Source organism: Apis florea, unplaced genomic scaffold (assembly GCF_048593485.1).
Source record: "Apis florea isolate Af1SG1 unplaced genomic scaffold, ASM4859348v1 contig_3387_pilon, whole genome shotgun sequence".
NCBI lineage: Eukaryota > Metazoa > Arthropoda > Insecta > Hymenoptera > Apidae > Apis > Apis florea.
The window spans coordinates 81468-100623 of record NW_028256753.1 but is presented as its reverse complement, the minus strand read 5'-3'; the positions used below and the strand labels follow the sequence as shown (position 1 = coordinate 100623).

General features: G+C 27.5%; 1 protein-coding gene across 5 annotated transcripts in view; it reads right to left on the bottom strand.

Moving 5' to 3' along the window:
* Window positions 1-518: 518 nt before the first annotated feature.
* Window positions 519-19156, bottom strand: part of LOC100870293 (neurotrimin) — a 97675-nt gene continuing 79037 nt past the window's right edge. The window contains exons 7-15 of one of the 5 annotated variants that reach the window (XM_086912350.1): window positions 16686-16893; window positions 15411-15569; window positions 10254-10382; window positions 10034-10171; window positions 5882-6031; window positions 3947-4118; window positions 3668-3772; window positions 2428-2665; window positions 519-1371 (exon numbers count right to left, since the gene is read on the bottom strand). In XM_086912350.1, coding sequence (XP_086768476.1) covers window positions 4054-4118; window positions 5882-6031; window positions 10034-10171; window positions 10254-10382; window positions 15411-15569; window positions 16686-16893 — 849 coding nt within the window. In that variant the 3' untranslated portion in view covers window positions 519-1371; window positions 2428-2665; window positions 3668-3772; window positions 3947-4053. The remainder of the gene's footprint in view (window positions 1372-2427; window positions 2666-3667; window positions 3773-3946; window positions 4119-5881; window positions 6032-10033; window positions 10172-10253; window positions 10383-15410; window positions 15570-16685; window positions 16894-19156) is intronic. The other 4 variants (XM_086912349.1, XM_086912347.1, XM_086912348.1 and 1 more) reach the window with 4 other exon arrangements.

Below are 19156 nucleotides of genomic sequence, written 5' to 3'. Positions count from 1 at the left end.
ATATCGCGTTCAATTAACGCGGCTCTATTGTATAAAAATATTCTTATATCTTCTATGATGTTAATGTTTTAGATTAACTTGAAAAAAAGAAAAGATTAAATTAATAAATATATATAATTATTAAACTGTTTTTTTAAATTAACATTAAATTTAAATTTAGATTTTCCGTTTATCCCGGTATCTTTTCTTGTTAAATGAATCAGTTAATAGATTAAGAGAAATGTAAAAGTTATCGAAAAGAATATTAATTTTAATATCCTGCTATTTCTTAATGATGTACAACGTTAAGTAAACATTAATAACTGTTAATTAATGTAAAAATTAACCGTTAAAATCGATATAATATTGTATATAATATTGATATTTAAATATCAATTTTTCAAATTGTTTTAAATTAATCATGTTGTTGAAAATTGATTGATATTATCAATCTTATTAATTTGATTTTGATTTATTCTTTATTCTTTATAGAAAAACAATTATTATTTATTATACTTTTTATAAAGGAAATAGTCATCTATAATAAAATATTTTATTATAGTATTTCTAATTTATTTACATTATATAAATTTAGCTCCAGGAATATTCATTTATTTTCAAATACGCGTATATTATACAAGTGAAAAAGAAAAAGATTTACAAATAAATTAAACGTTAATGAATTTTTAAAGATATAAAAAAAAAATAAGACTAAGTTTTAAAAACAATAATTAAGGAAAATTAAAAAAAAAGAAAGGAATAATATTTACTTAACATTTTCAAATTTTAATTAACGAAAAAATAATTAACCATAAATCGGGAAAATAAAAATTGATTTATAATTATAATCTGTGAACTTATGCAAATTTGCAAAATTTGTAATCGCATTGATAAGTACCTGATCCGACTATTCGAAGTTATTATATTCGAATTATTATTAGAAATTGAATTAATCATCTAATTTGGCAAACTTTATCGCAAAGTTTGAAGGAGAAAAAAAAATTAATTCATTGATCTTGATTAAAACGACAGCGAAGGCAATGGTTGTCGATAAATTTGTAACATCGAAGCACATCATCCGTTAATTGATCCCTTTCGCGGAGATAAATGGGGACGAATCTTGATCCCCGAAGGATTTTTCTCGAATAATCGTTCTTTTCATTGGTAAACACTAACGTGACTACGATAGGGCGGATAGTAGGATTATGCAAATGGCCATTGTAGTTTGTACTTGAAAATTCGAATTAGAATCCCTGGATGACATCGATTGCGCCGTGTTATCGATTCTTCGTGGTTGTATTTCGCTATCGATGCTTTTTCGTCCATTTGTTGTTGTAACGTTTTCAGCATCGTTGTAACTATCGCTGCTCGCCCTTCCATGAAACTCTATATCTAAAAAAAAAACTGATTCGTTATATTTGATATCTTGATAAGATATTTTTATATTGAAAAGATAATTATACTCTAAAGTTATATTCTTCGTTTCAACGTATTGTTACTTATACGATTGCATTTTAATATTTTATATTCTCTCTCTGCATTTTCTTTTTTCTTTTTTTTTTTTTTTTTGCAAGATAAATGCATCGTTCATTATATTTATCTTTCAACAACTCTTTCTTGCAAATCTAATTATAAACATGTAGAAACAGAAATGTGTCTATTGTTAAATATTAAAAAGAAAATATTGATGCGAATTTAATATTGTAAAAAAGTTTTATTATAATTTGGTACGATAATAAAAAAAAAAATAAAATTAAGTTAGTCTATTTTCTATAAAATACAATACAAATTTCGTGTCTAGTACGTATATTTAACATTTAATTTTTGCATTTTGTAAAATGCATTTTGAATTTGCGCTTGAGTTTGCTAACAAAAATAGTAAATCTGCAATTCAAAATTCATATTAAATTAGTTCGATGTTCAAATCGAATTCTAACAATTTTGTGACAATTGAACAAATCGATCAAAAATCGGTCTTCAAATGATAAAAGAGAAAAAAATTAATTATATAATTAACGATACAAACAAATATTAATAAATTAAGATTAATAAACGAGCATTCGATGTGTAAGAATTTTTTTTGTAACGCGGCGACGCGATATTCATACCTATACGAAAAATCTTTTACTTTTCAAAAAAAAAAAAAAAGCTAGTTTTGGCACGAGTATTATATACGAGGTACAATAGTAAAAAAGATAATTTTTCCTTTTATTTTCCTCGAATCTGTTGTTATCTCGTAAAAAAAATCGTAACGCTAAAAATCAAACTCGATTTTCTTCTTTTTTTTAAATATTAACCAGATTCATTTAATAAAATTACTCTGATAATCGCATAGAACGAACGATTTGCCGATAAATTTTTAAATTCGTTTTGAGTGATAGATTAGATTAGAATCGAAGGAAAGGCGAAAACTGCGACAAAAGTTTTGCAAACGAAAGATCAGATTACTTTTCCATAGTTGAAGCGACGTGGTAGGTTCATAAACCGCGTGGGATTTCATCAAAATCCCGTTGAGAGGGCAGCGTTTGTCGCCTTGGATATCTACGATGTCGTGCCACGTTGCTGAAAGCTCGTGAGTAAATTTCATGCCTTCTCTCCAACTTTTCCTTCAAAAAGTTTCTCTCTTCTCCTTTCTGTGTGCGTAAGTTTGCGCATTACGCAGAGATGATGATTTAATAGGAAATTTCTAAAAGTGGGATAACGTATTTATGTGAAAATATACTTTTTTTCCCGTTCTATTCTAATTCTATAATTAAATTCCTATTTTAATTTGCATCTTCGAATTATATATATATTTTTTTTTTTTTTTTTTACGATAAAATTCATAAAATCTTAATAATAAAATTATAGCTATTCTTTGATATAATCAAAATAATAATTACGAAACGAAACGTAAACGTCAGCATGTTTTTATATCTTCTCTTTCTTAAGGAAATTGTAAATAACAATGTTAAGTGTGATAATTTTACTCGATTAATTCTATATTATTTAGCGTTACGATTAAAAGAAATTTAGAATTTAGATTTTTTACTAAGCATTTTCTACGTAGAATGCTAACTGTACTATTATTGTGGGCGGCTATTATTTAATTTAATACGATTTTTATTAATAAGTTTTCTAATGTGAAACAGTTGTATGTACGTGTTTGAATATTCAAACTTGTTTCGACAATGCCGCAATTGTTGCTAGAATGCACAATGATAAGAAAATTCCTCGCTCGTTACAATGTTTCTCGATCATCCATTGTATTCTCCTCATCTTTTTCCGTATAACATAAAACGAGAAACAATATTTCAGAAAAAAAAAAAAAATTTGCAGCAACATGTTTTGATCGATGAAAACACCGCAGATATTTACATAAATAAATATTACATTTGCAAATGAGACCTATTTCGAGAATAATATTGAAAGAAGAAATTTGACGTATATATTTACAAAGTTTTTCTATATTTCTTTTATAAACTTTTTGATCAGAGCATATATTTTTTTTGTATATGTTTACATGAAAATAAATCCGAATTTATTTGTATTAAAAAATTCGAAATAATTTGTAGGGGGACATATGAATATAATTATGCAATTTTTGAATACAATTTAATTCAATTGCGATAGAAGAAACGAAGAATCACATGTAATGTTGCAGCAATTAAAATTCATAGAATATAATACGAGATATTTATATACTTACTATCGATTCTATGTTCGACAATAGGCAACGATGAATCAGTTATTTGATACGCACTAGGGTCCGCACTGGATTCTGGTCTTTGTCGTGAATTTTGAATATTTTCAACTACAAATAAAACAAATAAATTATCTTCATTTTTATTTTTTTCACCAATGTGATATAAATACGGTTTGTTCGCGTGAAAGTGATAAAAAAAAAAAAAAAAAAAAAAAAAGAAAACTGACCCTTTCGAATTAAAGAAAGATATGATAAAGATATGAACTTAATGGATACATATACCTAATTTATGGATGTCGATAATTGTATACAGTTATATATCATACTGTATGAAACACTAATTATAAACTTGTGTCGATGAAATTTTTATTTCACATCTACCTTCTTCGCTAGTAGTAGGAACTGGAGTAGTAGTAGTACGTGGTTCTCGGCTGTGTCGTTGGTGTCGGAATATCTACAAAATATATAATTTTGGATAAAATTTAAGATTTAATAAAGTTTTTGTCCTCTCTCACACTCTCTCTCTCTCTCACTCTCTCTCACTCTCTTCCTCTCATTCAAAGTTTTTAAAATAATTACAAACATTTGAAAATCGCAAATGTATGTATCGTAATAAATGTAAAAATGTAAATATAATTTAATCTTTTCTTTAAAATGATATCTTTACATCGAAACATATTGATAATTAAAAAATATTTTTGAAATTTGAATCATGAAATATCTATATTTATCTATATATCTATATAAAATTGTATGATTCTATATGAATTGTATAATTCAGTATTTCAGTATTTACATCGAGATAAAAATTAAAAGTGCACCGTAATTATCATAATGTAAGAAATTATTCAATCATTTTTGTCACAATTTATCGAGTTCGTGATTGATTAAAGCGAAAACTTAACAAATTGTATCTTTGAGTAAATCAACGTGAAGACTTACAATTACAACAGATAGCTTGATTCTTTTTGTCGAAAAATAAAGTGACAATGGTTGTTATCGGTGATTTACGGCTTTCACCAATTTCTAGGAAATACGATTTTCAGGACAGAAAAGTCTCACTTTTATCGAGACGATATAAATTGCTTTTTAATATCTATTCCGATAATATATATATATATATATATTAATTTTATTATTTAAAACCAAAAATTTTATGCACTTTTTTTGTACTTAAGTATACTACATCTAATAAAGTATGTATATATAAAAGATGTGATATTTTTTTCACCGACGCAAAATCAATTTGAGAGAGAAAAATTAATTATTCAAATTTTTAATTTCGTTATTTGTTTTTGTAAAAAGTAAAACTTCAAACGTACAAATTTATTGAATTATTGTATTTATTGAATTATCGCGTAATTTTTGAACAAACGAAATATTTATGAAAAATAATTATGATTCGATTCAAAAAGTTCACTGTTATATAAATTTGTATCATATATACAGTATATAAATTTAAATATAATCGCAATATAATCGTTCTTAATTCACGTTATTTTATACGTATATATACGTGAATATACGTTGTATCTTTAATATTAATATGTATGTTTAATATATGTATTTAAAATCTTTAAATTTTTTTTTAACTTTGGATCTATCTTTGATCGGATATTTATAACCGATATTTATAACTGGGCTAATTAATCCTAATTAAATATGAAAACTGAAAAAACAAAACTGAACAAACCAATGAAGAAAGATATAGCTCGTTTAATCTCTTATTCCGCGATTTGCACTTTGCTGAAACTGCAACGTTGCTACTGGCACGGTACCAGGTGGTCTCGCGTCAACTCGTTTATTAGAAACACATTGTGAATTGCTTCATTTATCGAAAATATCATTTCAATGATTATTCTACTTTATCATTATCGTTTTTTTTACTATTGCTTCTTTGTCTTTTGTTTAATCCTATTATATTTAGATATTATCGATGCATAAAAAAAATGTTTTAACAATTTTTCTAATAAAAATATTAGAATGTTACTTTTAAATTTATAATATTTCTTTCCTCGTGTTAAACGTTTGTATTTTAATTCTTTTAATTTTTTTTTATAAAAATCTAATGTACAAGTATATTTTAAAAAAAACCGTTATATCATTATTCCCTTCGCTTTGACACATATTTATATTTATTTGCAATTATTTGCAATCTAAGAAAATAATAGTAAAAAGTATTATAAAGGGAATTATAAAGTAAAAAATATTACTTACGATAAAGTTTAATACTGCCGTCTGTTTCCCCCAAAGAATTTTTTGATATGCATTTATAAGTTCCATAATCGGACATTTCCACCGCTAATATCGTGAGTTTCATATGTACTTTGTACGCGTTACTCGTGAATGATTGGTTATATTTATCTCCTGAAAATGAAATATGAAATAGAAACGATAGATCGATGGATAGAGGAGATGTTGTAAAAATGAAAATATATCTGTATTGTAAAAAAGACAATAAAAGGTAAACTTATTTAATAAGCGTTTATATTATATTGGTGATTAATATGATTTGATGTGTATATTTTTTTTTGTACATTTTATATGTAATATATTTTTATATGATATGAAAAATAATTAATTTTTCAATTTTTTTCAAGATTTCAAAGATTTTTTTTCTTTCTTTTTTTCTTTCTTTTTCAATACAATAAGAAATTATAATAATATGAAAATTTTTTTTTAAAATAATTAAAACATTCAAAAAACTTACGTTCAAAGATTTAAAAATTTAAAATCGTTCAAAAAATTCAAGACGCGAATAAAATAATATAATGTTTTATATAATGTTAGAAGATTTTTAATTTTAATTTAGTAAACTTTTCAATAATCATGATTTTCTTTTTAGATATTCCATATTCATGCGTTACGATACTCGCGATACTCCGAGAAAACTTTATACACGATATTCAACCGAAAATGAAATAAAAATAGTTTTCCAATGAAATGAAAGTTGATCACGCTATACACTCATTACTGATTTGTAGGATTTTCTGATATTGAAATAAGATCAAAATATTGAAATACGTGTATATTATTATCGTAGGATTAATTTGAGATGATGAGCTTAAGACATTACATTTATTTTTATCGTATAAAAACAAAAAAAAAAAAAAAATCAAAGGATCGAAACATTAAGTAAAATATTTAAATTTGATATAACATATTTATGTTTTACGATTATGTGAAAACAATTTTAGACGAAAAGAAGAAGAAGAAAAAAAAAAGATTTTTCATTAAAATGATATTATTGGGATATTTCGAAACAAAAGAAGGAAGAAATTGAAGAAATTGATGAATATCGAGAGAAGGGATTTTGCGCGATTAACGATTCCAAGTCTCGCGAGAATGAAGAGAGAAATCTTGAAATCCATAAGTGTAACTGGTAGAGCAGAATAGTATTTTCTCAGGTAGGGAGAAACTTGGTGACAGATAGAACGTATAGAGAAAAAGAAAAAGTGAGGGGCGGAAAAAGCGAGGGTGAAAAGGGTAGAATGCATTTATGTAGTGGCTCCATCGACCGTAGCAAACGGAAGAGAAAAACTTTGGTCGGCTTTGAGTTTGAAAAGCAGATGAAAAAGTTTAACGACGTTGAACTGCGTTGCCGAGCATTATCACGGTAGACGTGGTTCAATGGATTTTCGGATATAAAATTGCTTCTATGAAAAAAGTTAGAGATACCGATATTTTCCTTCTATTCTGTTTTCCCGGTTGAAAAAACAAGTGAGAAAAATAACAAAATTATCGAAATTTCCGAGAAAAAAAAGTGAGAAACTATGGATAAATAGGAGTAATGTAACGTGTTGAAACATGCATACATTGCGTGTATGGATACAAGGTAAATCGAAACTGAAGGAGATTAAGAAGGAGACAATCGCGCATAGGATGGAAGAAAATCGAAAAATTTGAAGATACTTTCGCGTGAGAGGTTCGTTAACTGAAACTTTCGCTCGGGAATGAATAATAAGACAGCGGACATCGTTTTCCCTCGGTAAACCGCACACGTTACGGACGAAAAGAGCGTCGCAAAGAGCAGAAGTCATGACAATCACGAGTCATTAAAGTTGTACGCACGGTTGAGCGAAGCCAGGTCCGGAAAACGTCTGGTTTGAGATGGTCATAAGAGTAGTAGGGGTGCGAGTCGTCGTCGTGTTGCGAAAAGGATGGACCAGTTAGGATAGCGGAATGGCAGAGAGGGGTGAAAGGACAGTAATGGCATCGGTAAGTAGCCCCAGGCACGCTACTTTCATACACACAACTTGCTGCTACATCATCAACCGTGCTTTGATTTTGTTCGCACGATATTCTCTCCTATCCAATAACGATCTAAGATTGCATCGTTCCGCGGCAAAATGTTCAGTTATTGATAAATGATCGAATTGAAAGATCGGAAAAAATCTTCTTTTTATTTTCCTCCATTTTTCTTTTTATCCTTCGTATCTTTTTTCATTTTGTTTCTTCTTTTCCTCATTCTCCGATTGTATAAATAAAAGTTTAATTTTAAAAGATTCGTATCAAGATAATAACATTTAAAAGTGAATTTTTTTCAAATTGTACGTTTTATATTTTTTTGAATTCAAAGATTATTCATTCGTACTTTTAACTTATATAGATTTAATCTCTCGTACATATGTATACTATTATAATTATATTTTAATATTTTTCGATTAATGTGTCATAATTTTCTTTCCTCTTTTATATTTTCTTTTATTTAATTTCAAAGTATAAAAGTATAAAAACGATGAAATAATAATTAGATTTTCTCAAAAAAATTTAAAGCATTGATATTTCAATTAATTATTAATTATTTGTTTACACAAAAATTTCCTAAATTTTATAATTTTAAATTTTAATCGTATGTTTAGATGTATATCTTACGGCGATATATACATATATATTCATTCTTGAATCAACTTTAAGAATGAAAAAATAAAGTATATATAGAAACATATATGTATATAAAAATTGTTATGGAACGAAACGACGATTGATAATAAAATTAGCTAAAATTAGCTTGATGAAATTAGCTATATCACTAATTCTTTTTGTTAACGGTAAAATATATTTTATATTTAAATTTTGATTTCTATGTGACAAAATAGCACGGAATAATTTAATTGATCAACAACTTTGCACACAAGGATCATAACGTTGGCTTTCTTACTGTGTTTGCATCATCTAGTGTAGAACTGCTAGACGCGTTAATGGATTCAAGAGGATGTATAATATTCCATGTGGTTACTACGCTATACGATCTTCGTGAATATGGTGTCTCGTTATTCGAAATAATTACGCGGTGAATATGCATTTGTGCTTATTCGTACCAATAATACTATAATTCTTGTCAAACGTTATTTTTACTTGTATCTCTGCCACTTATTATAATGTATTACAAATATGCATAACGCGATATACATTTAAACGTGAAAAAATTGTCTTGATCTTTCTTTGACGATGAACGAGAAACAATAGAAGCAAAGCATATATAATAAAATATGTAAAAATAGTTTTCGAATAGATATTATGAATCGATTACATCTTAACATCTATATTCTTTTATATTCATAATTGATTCGATTCCTCGAAATAATAAAAATAACAAATAATAATAATAATAACAAAATCGAAAACAAAGAATAAATTAACGAAAAACGATTATGCATCAGTTTAAAAATTATTTTTTATTTTTTTTATTTTAACCGAAAAAATTTGAAAATCGTTACATAAAATAATAAGTAATAGATATTATTATTTTGCAGCATTGTCACGGAAATGAAAGGGAATGGAACGATAAAACGTTGTGTAAATAATTCTCTCTCGCGTGAAAAATTTAGTACCAAAGTCTCATTATTCGAAGTAATTATAGCTCTATGTATCCGACTACGACCGTGTTGTTAGACCGTTCCAGTAACGTATGGTATATATGTACCGTGTGCTGTGCGTACATTCGTTAATAAAACAGCATTAACTATGTTGGTCAGTATGGTTCAATCGCTCTTCGGTGAATTAGCAGCCCGTAGAACACGTCCATTACAAACGTGCAAACGCGAAGGCATACGAATTTGTTTCTCTGTTAAAGTCTCGTAAAGTATAACGCTCAACTTTTATCGAGTTATCGCATTATCTATGTAGATTACTTTCAACCAATATATATATCTACATGTGTGTGTGTGTGTGTGTGTGTGTGTGTGTATTCTTACATCGCAATTTCAGATGCAATCTTTTCCCTTTTCCAATAATATATCGTTAAATTTAAAGTCAAGAGGCTCGAAATTGAAATGCTTGAAACTTATATATTATCCATAAAATCCGATAAAAATTAAATCGAAATAAAGAATAGTGTAAAAAAAATATATGTTCGATTCGAAATACCATTTTTTATAATCTCGTTGTTTTCCTTCGTCCAATAATTGATCGATTGTGGAAACGCTTCCGAGTTACATTCCAAAGTCATTCTTTGTCCCTCTTGCGCTCCGACCAATTGATTTTGAATTGAAATCATTGGACTAACTGTAAATATAATAAATATATTAAATTAAACAACATTTAATACATAAAGATAGAAAATTCTATCAAAAAGAAAAATACTCACATTGCACCGTAAGCGTTATTCTTTTACTGACGCTAGGTGGTATACCGTTCGAAGCTATGCACAAATACGGACCCATATGCAATCGATTTATCTTAGAGATATTGAAGATCGGACCGTTGACAACTGTCTCTGCAACAAAATCGAGAAATTTATTTTTATCGACTTTTATTTTTCTATACTGTTGTTGATTTTATCGTATAACGAAGTGATAAATTGATAATATTAAAAATGAAAGTTTTTGTACACGGAGATTAAAACTAATTACAACTAATTCTATTCGAGTGGTAAAGTTTTTGAAGATTAAGAATCATATTCGATGCGCTACAAATATACGTGTAATAATAGGTATTCGTTGTGCTTTAAAGTTGCAAAATCTTTGCGAAACAAACATACGTTCCAACTATTATGTTTCTCGATGTAACTTTTCGAACTTCTCTTCGCAACAATCGAATAGTTTAAATCGATAAAACAGCGAACAAGAAGCTTTTGTAACATCATCCATTGAATACGTTTTAACCGTATCTCAACTTTTTAATTCCATTCTCTCCTTTTCATCATCTTATTCGACAATTGAAATTTATTTCAACATATAATATCGAGTTATGCATACCGTAATGGAATAGATATAATCCGCTGTTCTTCTAACCGAGTAAACCAAACTCGGTTAGCAAGAAATTCGCGACAACCGTTATACCGTTCGTAGCATTTGATGCTTACTCGGATTAAACGGACTGACAAAAAGTCAGAAATGCAGGATGCAGTATCGAAGATGCACGAGTGAACACGAGAGATTCGGTCAGTTAACATTAATTACGAACACGCTATTACCAATCTTTTTACCATACGAAATCAACGCTGTTCTTTGTTTCATAAACGATGACCGACCTGCTAAATGAATCGACGAACAAGCTATCTATATATTATACCTGTACATAGATTTTACTGTACTTGGATTTAGGTAAATTATGTATAAAACATGGCTAAATATTTAACGCAAGAAATATTTGCTCTATCAATTGTTATGGATGATTATTGAAACAACTAGTTATTACGAATTAATTGCCACGATATCTTCCAATTTTTCAGATGTATGTCTAATATATTACATTTTCAGTTTCGTAATTTATATATATATATATATCTGTAAAGATAATTTTATTTATACACTTACATAAAATAGAAAGCTTCAAATTTTAAAAAATCACGATCAATGGCTTTTATTCGTGTATTCGTGTATGCATGTAAAAACGTATATGCTTGTCGTTAACGTCGTTGATTTTTATGATCTTAGCAAATAAAATACAGAAAACAAGTAAAATCATCAATAAGATTGATTCTTTTTTATTTATTTATATTTGTTTATTAGATTTCTATATATCGTAACCGTATTTAGAAATATTATTTGAAATTCTTCTTGATATTCGTTGTTGATATTCGTATAGTTGAAATCATTTCTTCAATCAGATTTCTTCAAGTTTTCTCGTAACAATAAAGCTTCTTAAGAATAAAAGCTTAAAATTTATATTTCCGCGTTTCTCAAGTCTCATGGTTTCCGTCCTATTTATTTTTCCTAATCCATTTCCAGTTTACTTTATTATTACATTTTATTGTTTATCAAAATTGAAATAACAGTGGCAATTTATAAATTAGAAAAATTATATATTGCTAGTAAATATGTTGCTGCGTATATAATAGAAGAGATATTAAACGTACAGCGAAAAGTAGCGAATAGTGAAAAAATAAAATGACAAGTTGAAAAGTGAACATGAGAGATGAAAAATTGTAACGAGCATATCACAGAGGCGAAATGCTAGTTAGGAGGATTTCATCTTCTATTTCTGGATTCAGTAGTGTCAATGGCGAATACACTAGTAACCGCACATAGAACATGGTCAGTGGGCGAACGTAAATCTTTTGGTGGAAAACTAAAAGGCGGTCACAGCCGCTGCTCCCGCTCGAATTTTCGATTCTCGTTGAGCTCCGACTTTGTCTACCTAAACGCTTAATCTCTGCATAGAACAATTTATGTTATTGAAACGCCTGTCGACTCCACCCTCTGTAATCACTTGCACATACGGGATAAATTGTAAACCACTGACCAAACCACCATTCGATACACTTCGCGTTCCCATTTTATTAATTAATTACTTTCCAATCATTGCTACTTTATTATAAGTTAATTACCAATAACTAAACCATGCTATTACACATATCTGCTTTCATATCTTTTATTCCTCGAACGTATCGATGATCTAATAATTTGTATTTGTATTTTTTTTTTTTAAATAACTTTATCTAAGCAAATGTACTTTTATTTATTTATTAAAAATAAGAAACCTTGCGTATAATTAAATACTTTGAATAGGCGTACTATGAATAGTTGCAAATATCAAGAATTATAAATAAATTTTTCGAATCACGAAGAATCGTTACATTCGTAACAATTTTTTGTGAAAATCGTCGAGTATCGACGAGATTTTTTTTTTTGTTTTTTGTTTTTTTTTTCATATTTGTACACAGTTTCCAACAAATAGGTTTCTGTCGGTTTGTCTACAATTTTATTCGCATATACAAGAATACGAGAATACGAGCAAACCACGGTCTACAAACGAAAAAAAACTACGATCCGTAATTCGAGAAATAGATATATAAAATGAAGAGAGAAGATATCGAGTACATTCGAGAAAAATGTGTGTGCAAATAAGCAAATAGAGTTTTGGATGATCAAAGCTACGATTTAATTCGATTTAGAGTTGTTCATTGAAACCGCGCTGATATCATGTTTACATTTTTTAGACATTTTATTGTCATTTTATTGTCATTTACACTTCAAAGATACACGACGGGATATCTAACCATGACTGAAAAGCAAGCTGAATTAATTTTTCCTAAAATGTATAAACGTTTCTCGGTTATTGTCATACAAATCTATGACGATACAGTCTTTCATCTTTCCGCTTTGTTTAACGTCAATTGTCTTCGCGTACTATGTGTTATATATATAATAAATTAAATTAATCATAATTGTTAAAAAAAAAATGCTCAATCTCGTGTAATCAATTTTTAATTAAAACAAAACAACCGATTAAAGATATTTCTATAATATCTCTCTTTTTTATACAATATAATATAAATAATCAAAGGAAATGGAAAATAATATTTATTATTATAATTGATTATTTAAGAATTATTAATTAATTTATTAATTAAAAATTTTACTTATTCTAACTATTCTCGACAAACCTATTCAAAAAATTTAAAAATGTGAAAAGCACAATAAAGCATTTTCGAAGTTAATAAAAATTCTTTTATATTATAAATAGTTTTTTTGTTTCATAATTATTTTATATACATTTTCATTGTATGCACTAATAGTTTTTAGAAGCAGGCAAATATTATTTCGAATACCCATCGCAACTATCCACTTCGATTCAATTTCAACTCTATCACGCGATAAATAAAAATAATATGCGATATATTGAAAAATATTATTTAAATAATAATAATAATAATTGAGAAGAGTTATTGTTGATAGAACTTTTAAAAAAGAATTTTAAACGATAAAATTTTTCTTCTTTTCGATAAAAGATTTTTTGATCCACGTGATCGCAGGACGATATATGCATACATGTTGGAGAAAGATCGATAAAAATATTTTTGGTAGATACATATTTGTCTAGGCGGGTATTACAAAAGCTGGCATACACGGGAAGATGTTTACGAATACAAGAGACATTTTTCTTGCCATAAGGCAGGGTAGGCAGTTTCCGGCGGAAGAACAGAATGCAAGCAACAGTTTTCGATGCGGTCAAAAGACAAAAGAGTGATAAATCGTTACCACGTCTCGCGAATAAAGTGTTTGCAACGATTCGTGTGCGAATCAGAACGTTCGTATTACTTGGTGTTATTGTGCGAAACGCGGACCATGTATTTCATCCTAACGTCATCGGTATGGCAATGGTGCAGGTGCAACATGGATGCATACAGGATCGCTGTATCACGCATCATACTCGCTAAATAAGTTTGAAAGCCACCAGCGATAAATTTTCATTCTACGTTCATCGTACGTCATATATTTCTTAACCCTCTATCGACCGTTCATATAAATGCGTTTCGGAAACATTTCTTTAAACGCACGTATTGTGTAGAAACAAGTTAATAAATAATTCATCAACTAGGAAATTCGAATAATCGAACGCAAGCAAAAAATATAATACAAAGAATATTTCTAATTGAGAAAAAAAGAAAGAAAGAAAGAAAAATCGTTTTGTTATACATATGGCAATACATATGGCAATTACTTTGAATATTAACAAATTTTTTTTACATTAACATTAGCCTATATCTATACGGACGGTATGTTATATACTCTTATGCAGAAGTAGGTTATATACTCTTTTATATTTTAATATTTTACGTTCGATCTAATGCAAATTTAATAATATATATATATATACTAGAAAAAAATATATCGATATTAAATAAAAATATACCGATATTAATATGAAATCATATTGCGAACATAAAAAATAAAATAAACGAAATGATATATTCATTTCGTATATATGAATTAATTAATTATTTCTCGTTTAATATACGCAAGAAATTTGTGAATCGAATATTCTGTAAATACTACTAAATTTACAGAATAAATTGTAAATATTAAATTTGATGCACTTTTCTCGTAAAAATTTCCTCTCGTGAAAACCTAGCGAGAATCTAATCTCAATATGAAAAGAATTGTTCCTTCTATCTAAGATCCATTAATGAAAAATTTAAATTAATGAAACGCAAAATATGTTTAAACATAATTGTATTGGGAGAATTATATTAGACATTAACATTACATTATATTAGATAAATATTATTATGTTGTAATACATCAAATATACAACTTTTAATCTTTTATTTATGTTAAAGAGTAAAATTATTATAAATATAAATGTTTCATTTAATTTATTTTATTCGTTATATGAGAAATGACAATATAATTTTTGTTCTTTCCTTTGCATTTTAATTTGAAATTCATTTTAATTTTTCGTTACTTATATAATTCGATTAATTCAATCTTTTTTTGTTTTTGTTTTTTGTTTTTATTTTACTTATTGTCCTTTAATTTTTTTTTTACAATAGATATAGATGTCGGTCAATCCTTACCTTTTTCTCCATTTTCGAAAAATATAGTCTTTCCATCTTCTCGCTTCCATAAAGTAATTGGTGGTGGAGATCCTTTAGCAATGCAACGTAATGTCACGTTGCTGCCTTCTCTGACTATCATGTCCGTGCTTGACATATAATCTAAAATATCGGGCGGAACTGAAAACAGAAATTTTAATCGTGTCATCATCATTTCCTACGATATAATATCTCATATTTAAATTTTTCCCTGTCTTTTTATCAACTTGAATCTGTTTAACGATATTTAATTAATAAATAGATGGTAAGAGAATAAATAAATTTAGAAATTAAAAAGAGCAACGGAGCAGAACAAATTTTATGTTTTTACATGGATCTGCGAAGGATGAATCTATATACATATAAGGTGTGTATATATATATATATATATATATATATACACACACAAAGATAGCAAACACTTTATTCCAGTGAATGGAAGTTTATAGGCATAAAAATATACATATATATTATTTTTAAAAATCTCATACAAATCTTTTACAAATCTCAAGACCGAGAAGGAAAAACGTATATTTTCGTATCGTATCGTTCAACTACTTGATTATTCATTTTATCTTTTTCCTTGTCTCTTCACGTTTGTTCTTTATATTTACATCAAAGAAGTTTATTTAAAATATAAAAGATTAAAAATTTTGATCAAGTTTTCTTCCTAGTTCTTTAACGTTTGTTTGTAATGTAAGTCAAATCCTCTTACAGTCTTCTCTTATTATGTCATCTTCGTTATTATAGTGATTAAATTTTTTAGAACGATATTCCTATTTTTTTTTTTTTTTTTTTTTTGGATAAGCGACACTATTATATAGTTAAATATTTTAAACATTCTGCGTCAAATGTGATGCGCATATCTACGAACTTTCAACGTTCAACATCTGATTTCCGTAACATTTGGAGCGAGCAGGCATCGTCTGGAGTTTGTCCGTTCGAAAACCATACCATTCGTAAAAGTTTTATTCAACCCGTGTCGTAAATTAGTCGAAAGCGAAACAGCATTGGCCTATCTGTTTTCGATCGCTCTTAAAAATATCTAGCCGCGTTGAGGTTATTTAATTACGTAAATGAAGAAGAAAAAGATAAAATAAATCAAAGAGATAATAATATGATCGTAAAATATCATTATCATGATATTTTCAAATAAAATAATTATAAATATATCTTTAACGTGAAATTTTTCATGTGGATGATAATAATGGTCGGATTAGGCAAGATGTTACATATATAACGTAATGATTAACCAACCTACAACATTCAAATAACCGGTTTGACTCTTCATCGGATCGGTATTTATCTGGCACATATAAGCACCTCGATCAGATTCGATCACATCGCGTATGTGTAAATGCCATGTCTTGCGTTCGGTATGCGTTACTCCGATTCTCTGATTCTTTGTTATCACATGATTCGCTATCGTTAGAATAGTTTGTGTATCCACACGCAACCATGCAACCTGAAAAAGAAAATACGAGATAAAAATGTAAGCAAAAATTTATATTTTGAATATAAATTGAAGTTTGATTTGAATTTTATTTCTTTTTGAAATTTTATTTTATAAATTTTATAAATGAAATTGAAACGAAACAAGAAACGCGTTAAACGTAATATACGGAGTAAGTATGAGTACGTAATAGGTTGTAACATCGACAGAACGTAACGTAAGTCGGATTAAAAACAACAATAACGTAACAAGTAAACGTTTAAATACGTGCATCTGTTCGATTATTTAATATTTGTTACGTTATTAAATATTTAAACGTTTGTTATTAGCATTTTCATTTATCTATATATATATATATATATACGTTTGCATAATTTTGTTTCGTTAATTTTTGCATAAATTTTGTTTCAACCGCAACACACTTATTTGAATAATGGTAACAAACATATATAGGATCGATACAACAACAACGACCAATTATTTATCGGTATTCGTTATCGTGCAGTCAGGATAATTAGAACGCGACTAAGAGTAAGAATTCAGCCAGCAAAAATTTCTCTCTACGGGAGAGAAAATTCTCCCGTTTTTTTTTCAGAAAATCCCTTCTTTAATCATTCCTGGATATATTCTGCTTTTCCTTCGATTTTTCCGTTCTTTTGTTTATTTACCTCATTACTCGTTTCTTAGTTTTTTTTTTTTTTTTATTTTTCTCGTGTTTCCTATCCAATTACTTGGCCACTTGGCCATTTATTTGAAATTATATATTTGAAATTTTTTTTTCTTTGGGAATGCAAGAAATATACTTAATCTTACTTAAAATTGAATCGGTCAATATTAAACAAAGTAAATAAAAAGATACGCATGCAAATCGTTAATCAAGTTTATTGCTAAATTCTATTAAATTGTTAATGTAAATGTAAATGTTTATATGTATGTGAGGTAATATGAAACGAAAGCAAGAGATTTTTAATTAGATTATTTAAACGATCGTTCCAAAACTTTGATTTAATAAAATAATTATCTGATTTTTATTATAATTATAATATATAATCGTAGTTACATATTGTATTTAAATATATTTGATATCAAAATGATCAAGAGAAATTATTTTTCCATTATATTAGCCAAATGTAGAATACATGTTTCAGTGAATTGGGAGAATTTCTGGAAGCATTGTACATTCGAATAGTAACAATAGTAATGCATTCGTTGTATTTAATCAAGCGTCGAACAATCGTGCACGTTGAATTAACTGAGCGTCACACTCAGCGAATCATCCACGTTCTGTATGACCACGAGCCTGGATAAAATGGTTGCCGTTTGAGAATGAGAGGCATCATTTCTCTCTAGTAACTTGTCTCCCTCAATGTCCATCGCAATATCTTCGCGCAAACTATCTTGAAATTTAGTTACGTATATAAGTTGTATCATTTACAAGTATTGTGTATTATTTATGTATCGACGCGATTTAATTTTTTATTTATTTTTTTTTGTTCTTTTTATCAATCGCTAATCTTAATTCTGAGAACGAAATACATATGATCTTTTTCTATTTTACGAAATCTAAATCTATATAAATCCTATCTTTAGATAGGTAAGTTTTTCCCTTTATTTCCCTAAATTATTTTCTTTAATCATCGTTAATCGTTATTAGATAATTATTTATTTCGTTTTTAATATTATTAATAATATCGTTCGTCGATATAATAATATAGAAGGCAGACTTTTTTCAAAGAAATTCGATATAGGATACAAAATTAGATGATGTTGAGAAATATTTTTCATTATTTCGTTAAAAATTCGTGTAAAAATTCATTCGTACATATTATAATGAAAACATATCAAAAATACATTGTATTTTTAGCGATAAAATTGTAGAATCTTTCTATTAAATTTAATAAAACAAGATACGTAATGTTTATTGCTTGCTATTATTATTTACGTAATCGTCAAATTATATTTTTAATTAGATATTTGTTTTCAATATTATATATTATATAATAATTAACATAATTTTTATCTTTTCTATCACAGAAATTTATTTTAAATTGCTTCTCTGAGTAAATTATATACGTTCGTTCCTTAAAAAATTTAATACCGAATTAATTAATTAATATAATAAAATATACTCATATTTAGAAATATATGAAAAAAAAAAAAATATCTTTGAGCTTATATCACACTATATATAATATCTTCAAAATACAGAAGCTTAACATATTAAACAGGATGTACCACCACGTCCCGTTTTGTAAATTCTCGTTCTCGACTAATT